This window comes from Acipenser ruthenus, chromosome 53, assembly GCF_902713425.1.
Source record: "Acipenser ruthenus chromosome 53, fAciRut3.2 maternal haplotype, whole genome shotgun sequence".
In the NCBI taxonomy this organism is placed as follows: Eukaryota; Metazoa; Chordata; class Actinopteri; order Acipenseriformes; family Acipenseridae; genus Acipenser; species Acipenser ruthenus.
Genome location: NC_081241.1, coordinates 1,338,292 through 1,348,545, shown reverse-complemented (window position 1 = coordinate 1,348,545; position 10,254 = coordinate 1,338,292). Strand labels below are relative to the sequence as shown.

Below are 10,254 nucleotides of genomic sequence, written 5' to 3'. Positions count from 1 at the left end.
CTCTCTGTGCTTTACAATGCTTCCCTATGCTTTACCAGACCTCTCTGTGCTTTACAATGCTTCCCTATGCTTTACCAGACCTCCCTGTGCTTTACAATGCTTCCCTATGCTTTACCAGACCTCCCTGTGCTTTACAATGCTTCCCTATGCTTTACCAGACCTTTCTGTGCTTTACAATGCTTCCCTATGCTTTACCAGACCTCTCTGTGCTTTACAATGCTTCCCTATGCTTTACCAGACCTTTCTGTGCTTTACAATGCTTCCCTATGCCTCTTTCTCTCTCATTCCCCTTTCTTTCTCATTCTCATTTGAAAAACCATGTTAATGAGTATTAAGAAATAAGAAAGTCAGTCTATCACGTTATTTTTTTTATTAAATCACATTACTAAAATCTGAAATATTAAACATTTTATGGAAATCAAAAAACAAAAACACACACACAATAAAGCAAACTTAAGTTCACTTTTTTAAAAACTGTTACAGCACTGACTATTGGATGACATTTTCTAAAATATATATAAAACATAACAATTCTTAAAAAGGAAATTAAATACAGTTACTTCCTATGAAATCCATTCGTTGCTAAAAAGAAATAATTCACCTCGTTTCGCTCTGCAGGTGGCGCCGTTTTACCCCCTAACTTTCATCCAGAGTTGTGTCAGATTGAACATTCCCTTCACCCGAGGAGTGGAGAGGACAGACAGGGAGTTCAATACAAAGGGTTTCTTACAACACAAAACAGTCTAGTTCAGCTGGCAGATTGTTACAGGGGAATCCGAATAAATATAAAACCCAGGATAGAGCGGCTCAGTGAATGTGGTTTGGAATCTGTGCAGGAGGGTCATTGTGTCAGAGACACCATAAAAGGACAGCGTGCCGGCATTAAAGTCCAGATACACTCCTATTCTGGGGGAGCGGGGGGCAGTTATTGTAGTTTCATTGTTATTGTGCCGGGCAGTGTAACTGGAACCAGAGCAGTCCAAACTCCAGGACTTGTCATTGAATCCAAGGAGACAGGAACGATCCACTCCTTTCCTGCTGATTCCTTTATATGTGACTCCTATATCAGCCCATCCCCCACTCCACTCAATCTCCCAGTAACAGCGAGTCCCAGACAAACCCTCTCTGCAAAGCACTTGGGCCCAGCTCTCAAATCTCTCTGGGTGATGACGATATCTCTGGGTCTCTCTCCTCCGTGTCACCTTTCTGTTCCCTTCAGACAGACAGAGGTTTCTATTCGCTGTGTTGGGGTCCAGTGTGAGCTGACAGGAATCTGATTGAAGAGAAGAGGACGGGTAGAGGAGAGACGGTTAGAAAAGTCAAATCACTGAGAAAATCAACAGTCATTGTCTGCTGCATCCTCACATCCTGTTTATGGAAGGTGTGTGTGTTGTTTTAATTATTTTTTTTAATACATTTTGACCACTTTTTTAAACTTTTAAATTGCATTTTCTGCCTCAAGATGGCTTCCCGCGGACCGGCATGGACCTCTCAGAACTACATTTCCCATCATCCTCCTGCTCACTGGTAATTCCATCTTAATTACATATGTGAGCAGGAGGGTGATGGGAAATGTAGTTCTGAGAGGCCCATGCAGTTACATGTGAAGCCATCTATAAGTATAAAAAAGTGGTCAAAATGTAATAAAAATAAAAATAATTAAAACAATACACACACCTCACGTAAACAGTTGTAGCAACACATGGGAACATGCAACACAATAAAATACAAAGGTCCTTATGAACCCTTTAAACCCTCTTGCTGTTTGATTGTTTTGTTCATTATAATTCCTCGATCTTATCAAACTTCTTCAATTGGAACCAATCAAATGCAGCTCTGCATACAATTACAGTTCACTTAATGTTCCTACAGGGTATGTGTTGCCATTTTCCCCACTCAGACCCATTGCTTACTAAATATCTTCAATAGAATATCATCCACTCTTCAAATATCTGTCTAATATTTTAATGAGCAATCCATCCCACAAGTGCAGTGATACTGCAATATACATTTACTACCAGCACAGGATGACTGGGAGGGATAGCTGTTCATTTTACCAACCAACTGGTTTCACATGCATTGTACATGTATTAAAAGATGGCATGATTATCTATTCAGGGATACCAAGATATTTAGGGAGAGAAAGGTCTGAGTGGAAAAACAGGCAACAAATGCCCCTCCCCCAGTCATTCTGCATGTATTCATCTGAACCAATACTTGTTGGAGAGGAGTGTAGATTAATGGCTTCACAATTACTAATAAATAATAATAATTGCTGCCCTCAAGCTCCACCCCTCCCTGTTCTGTAGTGTTAGCTCTTCTCACAATGGAGTGACACATCTTTCAATCAAATGTTTCAGTGAAAACAGACTTACATTTTAAAAACTCAGCTCTGTTCCTTGGCTCTGGAGCCTGCAGACTGTAAACTGCAACTTCATTCACTGGGCAGAAAAAAAAGAGAGATAAATAGAATTGAAACATAGAACAGTCACTGTCTGCGCCGTCCTCAAATCACTCCCTCCTCCCTGCTTCATCAGTCCCTGTTCTCTCCTCCATCCTCCATACTCCTTCCTCTATGCTTCCTTCTCCCTCTGGAATGCTCCCTCCACCCTCCTGCCTCCTCCCACAAGCATCCTCCCTACTCCATCCACCGTGCTCCCTCCACCCTCCCCCCTCCACCCTGTATCCTCCCTGCTCCCTATTCCCTGCTCCCTCCTCCATGCTCCCTGCTCTCACCTGCATCCTCCCTCCTCCCACCTGAATCCTCCCTGCTCCCTCCTCCATCTTCCCTGCTCCCTCCTCTATCCTCCCTGCTCCCCCTGCCTGCTCCCTCCTCCCTGCTCCCTCCTCCATTCTGCTCCCTCCTCCATTCTCCCTGCTCCCTCCTGCCTGCTCCCTTCTCCCTCCTCCCTTTCCCTCCTCCCTCCTCTTCCTCCCTGCTCTTTCCTCCCTGCTCCTTCCTCCCTGCTCCCTCCTCCATCCTGCCTGGAAACGTCAGCTTATTATCAGAAGAGTTTCTTTTTTTAAATTTATTTTTATTTATTTATTTTTTAAAGGGGTTGATACCCATTTCGTGCTTGAAAGGGAACGTGCTGTTTTTAAGTTACAAGTTCAAAGTGTTCTCTTTGGTTGCAGTCGCGTATCACTCCTAGTACAGACCACAGCAATCGCGGTTTTCTCTGTACTGTCTCACACAATGCAAACCTTATTTTAAACTGTGTTCACGTTATCAGAGTTGTTGCTATTTTAAATACAATTCTTTATGGAGTTCACTCTCTGTTTAAAAACTCACTGACATAAACTAAGCAGAGTAAGGGAAAAAAATGCTCACCTGAGATTATAAAAATACTGCATGGGGCAGCGTGTGTGTGAGTGAGTGTGTGTGATAGGCAGGGTGTGTGTGTGATAGGCAGGGTGTGTGTGTGATAGGCAGGGTGTGTGTGTGTGTGTGTGTGTGTGTGTGTGTGTGTGATAGGCAGGGTGTGTGTGTGTGTGATAGGCAGGGTGTGTGTGTGTGTGTGATAGGCAGGGTGTGTGTGTGTGTGTGATAGGCAGGGTGTGTGTGTGTGTGATAGGCAGGGTGTGTGTGTGTGATAGGCAGTGTGTGTGTGTGATAGGCAGGGTGTGTGTGTGATAGGCAGGGTGTGTGTGTGATAGGCAGGGTGTGTGTGTGTGATAGGCAGGGTGTGTGTGTGTGTGTGTGTGATAGGCAGGGTGTGTGTGTGTGATAGGCAGGGTGTGTGTGTGTGTGATAGGCAGGGTGTGTGTGTGTGATAGGCAGGGTGTGTGTGATAGACAGGGGGTGTGTGTGTGATAGGCAGGGTGTGTGTGTGTGATAGGCAGGGTGTGTGTGATAGGCAGGGTGTGTGTGTGTGATAGGCAGAGTGTGTGTGTGTGTGATAGGCAGGGTGTGTGTGTGTGTGTGTGTGTGTGTGTGATAGGCAGGGTGTGTGTGTGTGTGTGTGTGTGTGATAGGCAGGGTGTGTGTGTGTGATAGGCAGGGTGTGTGTGTGTGTGATAGGCAGAGTGTGTGTGTGTGTGATAGGCAGGGTGTGTGTGTGTGTGTGATAGGCAGGGTGTGTGTGTGATAGGCAGGGTGTGTGTGTGTGTGATAGGCAGGGTGTGTGTGTATGATAGGCAGGGTGTGTGTGTGTGTGTGATAGGCAGGGTGTGTGTGTGTGATAGGCAGGTTGTGTGTGTGTGATAGGCAGGGTGTGTGTGTGTGATAGGCAGGGTGTGTGTGTGTGTGTGTGTGTGTGTGTGATAGGCAGGGTGTGTGTGTGTGTGATAGGCAGGGTTTGTGTGTGTGTGATAGGCAGGGTGTGTGTGTGATAGGCAGGGGGTGTGTGTGTGTGTGATAGGCAGGGTGTGTGTGTGTGTGTGTGTGTGTGTGTGATAGGCAGGGTGTGTGTGTGTGTGTGTGTGATAGGCAGGGTGTGTGTGTGTGTGTGTGTGTGATAGGCAGGGTGTGTGTGTGTGATAGGCAGTGTGTGTGTGTCATAGGCAGGGTGTGTGTGTGATAGGCAGGGTGTGTGTGCGTGTGTGTGTGTGTGTGTGTGTGATAGGCAGGGTGTGTGTGTGTGATAGGCAGGGTGTGTGTGAGTGTGTGTGTGATAGGCAGGGTGTGTGTGTGTGATAGGCAGGGTGTGTGTGTGTGTGTGTGTGTGTGTGTGTGTGTGTGTGTGATAGGCAGGGTGTGTGTGAGTGTGTGTGTGATAGGCAGGGTGTGTGTGTGTGATAGGCAGGGTGTGTGTGTGTGTGTGTGTGTGTGTGTGTGTGTGATAGGCAGGGTGTGTGTGAGTGTGAGTGTGTGTGATAGACAGGGGGTGTGTGTGATAGGCAGGGTGTGTGACCTTTTCTCCTCCCCTTTACAAATTCAATTGATGATTATTAAGTCATTAGTGTCTCAACGACAATGCAAAAATGTGTCATTCCTGTGCTCTGTGTTGTATCACATCGTGGTTTTTCAACATATAACTTTGCTATATCTTACATGACACAGTTTTTCTGTTTATATCCCATGTATAAAAAGAAGCTTCTTCTGAATAGCAGCGTTATCTAGTTTACATGACATAAATATAAACACTGATAAACTTTGATTAGCGTTCCTCCAGTTCACATCAGTCTAGAGACAAATGCATCTGAATCACGTTTAAAATGGAAAAATAAGGATTGCGCCTAATTTAACTCCTGTCACAATTCACACAATTCACCTGCTCCCTCATCTCTCCTGCATGCTCCCTGCTGCATCCCCCCTCCTCCTTTTTCCCTGCTATCTCCTCCCTCCTCCCTGTGCCCTCCTCCCTCTATGCTCCCTCCTCCCTGCTTCCTCATCCATGCGCCCTTACTGCTCCCTCCTCCCTTCTCCCTCTATGCTCCCGCCTCAATCTTCTTTTCTCCCTCCTCCCTGCTCCCTCCACAGTGCTCCCTCCTCCTTCCTCCATTTTCCCTGCTCCCTGATATCTTCTCCATGCTCTCTCCTCCCTGCTCCCTCCTCCCTCCATGTATTCATCTGAACCATTACTTGATGGAGAGGAGTGTAGATTAATGGCTTCACAATTACTAATAAATAATAATAATTGCTGCCCTCAAGCTCCACCCCTCCCTGTTCTGTAGTGTTAGCTCTTCTCACAATGGAGTGACACATCTTTCAATCAAATGTTTCAGTGAAAACAGACTTACATTTTAAAAACTCAGCTCTGTTCCTTGGCTCTGGAGCCTGCAGACTGTAAACTGCAACTTCATTCACTGGGCAGAAAAAGAGAGAGAGAAATGGAATTGAAACATGTGGATTAATACACAACACACACAAGACTCCAAACAGCAATTTGAAAAGAAACAAGGCTTATTCACGGCATTTCAGGGTGTAAAAATCCCTCCTCTCTGCTCATTCTTCCCTGCTGCCTCCCTCCTCCAATATTCATATAGTCAACAATCTGCAAGAGGTCTTTATTAATGTCTTGCAAGTCCTGTCCCTCCTCAAGCCATGGTCTATTTGAGAAATCTCTACCAAAGGAATCTATTTCACACCAACCTGTTGTGGTTATTTTGACTAATTCCCCCTTGCAGAAGTCCTCAATATGGTCTTTAAGTTCAGATACAGCTTTCCTCACAGCCCCAAAAGAGATGTCTGTATTGACAGTAACGCTGGGTAAGTCTCCAGCTTCAGGAGGGACACAGAGAGACTGGAAATTCTACAACAGGAAAGTGGAGAAAAGGAGTTTTCAGTGAAACAGAATGGGGTCCAAAACATTCCTGGGGAAAAGCAAGGATTCATTCATTTGGAGAGGTCTGTCTGAAACCGTCCCAGTTATGGACTTGAGATTTTCTAACAAGCAGTGATGTTACCTGTAGAAAATGGATGTGATCCTCTGTCTCTGAAAGCTGTTTCAGCTCAGTGTTTCTCCTCCTTAGCTCAGCAATCTCCTGCTCCAGTTTCTTCATGCGTCCTTCAGCCTGATTCACTGCAGCCTTCTCGTTAGCTCCAATCAGCTCAATAACCTCAGTGTGGATCTTCTCAATGGATCGGATCAGCTCAGTAAAGATCTTCTCACTTTCCTTTATTTCTATGCATGCAGATCTCTGAGTGAAAGAACACAGTAGAGGAGACATGGTTAGAATTGATATCAAAAACACATCAGGCATAGACAGTAAACTTCTGTAGATGTGTTCCAGTCCATCTGTTAATAATAATAATAATAATAATAATAATAATAATAATAACCCCCTCTTGTCAAACCCACTTTCAGTGTCTCCACAGCCTGTTTTAGCTCTTCAATTTCTTTCAGTCTCTCCTGGATTCTCTCTTGTATTTCTGTCTGTGTCTCTCCCAGCTGCTTCTGTGTAGAAACACAGTGACACAGTGACATTTCTGACAGGACATTGAGTGATATCCTGTCACAATCAATACAGACTATTTCAGAGCAGGCTGTGTTTTCACACCCCTCCTTCCTTTATATGAAGTTAGATTAACATAAGAACATAAGAAAGTTTACAAACGAGAGGAGGCCATTCGGCCCATCTTTGCTCGTTTGGTTGTTAGTAGCTTATTGATCCCAGAATCTCATCAAGCAGCTTCCTGAAGGATCCCAGGTTGTCAGCTTCAACAACATTACTGGGGAGTTGGTTCCAGACCCTCACGATTCTCTGTGTAACGATACACACATTATGCACACAGATACCCTAAGGGTCGAATGCACCAGCGTGGATTAACCACTAACCCAGATTAAATCAAGGATTATATTTGAATCATGTTGCACAAAACCTTAAACCAGGATTTATATGTAATCCTTGTTTAAAATTAATCCAAGGTTAAACATTTAAAAGACTAAATATAATGACATTGCACCACTCATTTTAATCCATGTTTAAATGTGATAGCTGAATTAAATTGAAACCTTCCTTGGAGGTGGTTTAAACTTGGACAAAGGCAGCAGTTTCAGACAACATGTGTGTATAGTAGTAAGATACAGCACCATCTAGTGCACAGCTGCCAGCAATACAAAAGGACACTTGATCCACAGTAGCTGTCCACTAGATGGTACTGTTTCATACTAGCAACAGTGAATGATGGCTGATCTAGCATGTGTTACATGTTTGTTTTGTCAAGCACCTAGGAAACTGAAGCAGCTTTCTCTTTAATGGATATTTAGGGCTTCTGATTTCCGTTTTTAATCGATAAACACAGATAAAACAGCACTGATACAAAACAATGAAATCAGTGTAAAAAATGCCTAAATACACAAAATCCCCAGAAGAATGAGCCCGTGAGCAGAAGGACTTCACTGTGGAAGAGAGCAAAGGAAAGAGGGGACTAGTAGGGTGAGCGAAAGAAATTGTAGATTTTAACAAACAAAATCCTAAATAGGTTATTACATTTCGTTTTAAACTAACTTAAACATATCTGTTTTAATCATGTAAAAATGTGTTTTAACGCACCAAATTAAGCTATTTTTTCTGCCCGTTTTATATTGTATATCATCTTAATATTGTGTATTGAATATCATATTAATCTTGTATATTGAATATCATATTAATCTTGTATATTGAATATCATATTAATCTTGTATATTGAATATCATATTAATCTTGTATATTGTGTATCATATTAATCTTGTATATTGTATATCATATTAATCTTGTATATTGAATATCATATTAATCTTGTATATTGTATGTCATATTAATCTTGTATATTATTAATATTATTAATTTATATCATAGGAGATGCCCTTATCCACTGCGACTTACAATTGTTACAAGATATCACATTATTTTAACATAAAATTACATTGTTTTTTACACATTATTTTTACATACAATTACCCATTTATACAGTTGGGTTTTAACTGGAGCAATCTAGGTAAAGTACCTTGCTCAAGGGTACAGCAGCAGTGTCCCCCACCTGGGATTGAACCCACGACCCTCCGGTCAAGAGTCCAGAGCCCTAAACACTACTCCATATCATATTAATCTTGTATATTGAATATCATATTAATCTTGATCTTTTCTGCTTTTTTTAAATTAGATGCTTGACTTTTCTGGGAATGTCATTTTTAAAAAGTTTAACAAATAAAACTATAATATCTTAAACACTGAAACTGATATATGATTTTATTAAGTTGCAAGATACATTTAAAAAACACTAGGAATATAAATCATGCTAATTTTACACTACAAATTCCAATGCACCACAAAACAGCTGAACAAATCCTTCTTACCCTGTGAGGCAGGGCTGAGGTCCTGCACGTGTAAACACTGTGTTTTTGTTTGATTGTAAATAATGTTTTTGCTAATCAAGTGTGTGCTAGATATGGCAGGGTATATTCAAATCCAGGATTTTAATCCCACCCAAGTCTAGAGAGGAGATGTCAGGGAGACTGTTCCTGGAGCGGGACCTCCTTTCTTGTTTGGTCAGCTTTTATTTTCTAGTTGTTTTCAAGCAGTGTTTTGTTTTGAATGTTTTGTGTTTTTTGTATCAAAGAAAACCTCCTGTGTCTCTCCTGTCAATCAGCGATAGCCACACCCCTAACAACACCCCTGTTACACCCTGAAATACATTGTAGTACATCATAGTTTAGATAGAGCAATTAAAAAACTAGGGCTCATTAAATAGATCTTAATATACAATTAAAATCTGATCTAATGTGAAACTGTATAACCTAGTAAACAGACATGTTAAATATCCCTGGGAATTCTTATCTTCTAGGATAGCTACAAGGAAATGGTTCAAACCCTTACCTGTTTCACACTCCTTTCTTTCTCAGCTGAGACTGTATCATGACTCTTGTGATCCTCGTCTGTACACAACCAGCAAATACACGTCTGATCGGTTCTACAGAAGACCTCACATAATCGTTGGTGTTCAGCACAAAGCTTCTGCTCCAGATTTCCAATTGCATTGATCAGCTTGTGCCTCTTGAAAGCAGCCCCCTCATAGTGTGGCTTGACGTGTGTTTCACAATAAGAGGCCAGGCACGTCAAACAGGATTTCACAGCTTTGAACTTTCTCCCAGTGCAGAAATCACACGGCACATCTCCAGGTCCAGCATAACTTTGAGCAGGAGGAGGATTGAGTCCTGTCTTCTTTAATTTCTCCACAACTTCAGCCAGCATGGTGTTTCTGCACAGAACAGGCCTTGGGGTAAAGGTCTCTCTGCACTGGGGGCAGCTGTAGACACCTGTATGATCAGTCTGATCCCAGCAGTTCTTAATACACCCCATACAGTAACTGTGTCCACATGGAATAGTGACTGGGTCCTTCAATATCTCCAGACACACTGAACAGCTAAACTGATCCTCTGACCACAAGTTTGAAGCCATTGTTGCTGCAGTGAGACAGAGAGACTGACGATTTCACAACAGAAACTTCGCTGTGCTGATTTCCTGGAATTGTGTACAGCTCTAAGAGGCGGGGTTTTGGACTGAGGCCAGGTTTAGACAAGCAGGCTGAGCCAAGCCTGCTGAATCAGTGTGAGAGGGGCGGAGAGGAGAGAGTTGTGAGTGAGACTGGAATTTGAAAATGGCATTGTCACAGTAACCCTTCTATAGCTACAGTATGTATCTGACTGCACTAGATCTTCACTTCTGTGTGGGTCTGAATCCTCAGAAATTCACAAGGGAAGTGAGTTTGGTGGAGTTCGATCTTCGTGGGCATTAATCCACATCTCAAAGTCCATTAGTCCTCAACCACAAACTTGTCTTTGAGCACCAACTGCTTTCTTCCCTCCAATTCAGGGCAAGCTTGAGGCACAG

At 42.8% G+C, this 10,254-nt stretch overlaps 1 protein-coding gene across 1 annotated transcript; it reads right to left on the bottom strand.

Annotated features, from left to right (window-relative positions):
- Positions 1 to 362: 362 nt before the first annotated feature.
- Positions 363 to 9,874, bottom strand: LOC131723139 (tripartite motif-containing protein 16-like protein). Its single transcript, XM_059016599.1, has 6 exons — positions 9,241 to 9,874; positions 6,744 to 6,839; positions 6,349 to 6,582; positions 6,035 to 6,194; positions 5,683 to 5,748; positions 363 to 1,273 (listed from the first exon to the last, which is right to left on the bottom strand). Exons 1-6 carry the CDS (start codon positions 9,820 to 9,822, stop codon positions 744 to 746), a joined length of 1,668 nt encoding a protein of 555 aa, XP_058872582.1. The 5' UTR covers positions 9,823 to 9,874; the 3' UTR covers positions 363 to 743.
- Between the last annotated feature and the right edge of the window lie 380 nt (positions 9,875 to 10,254).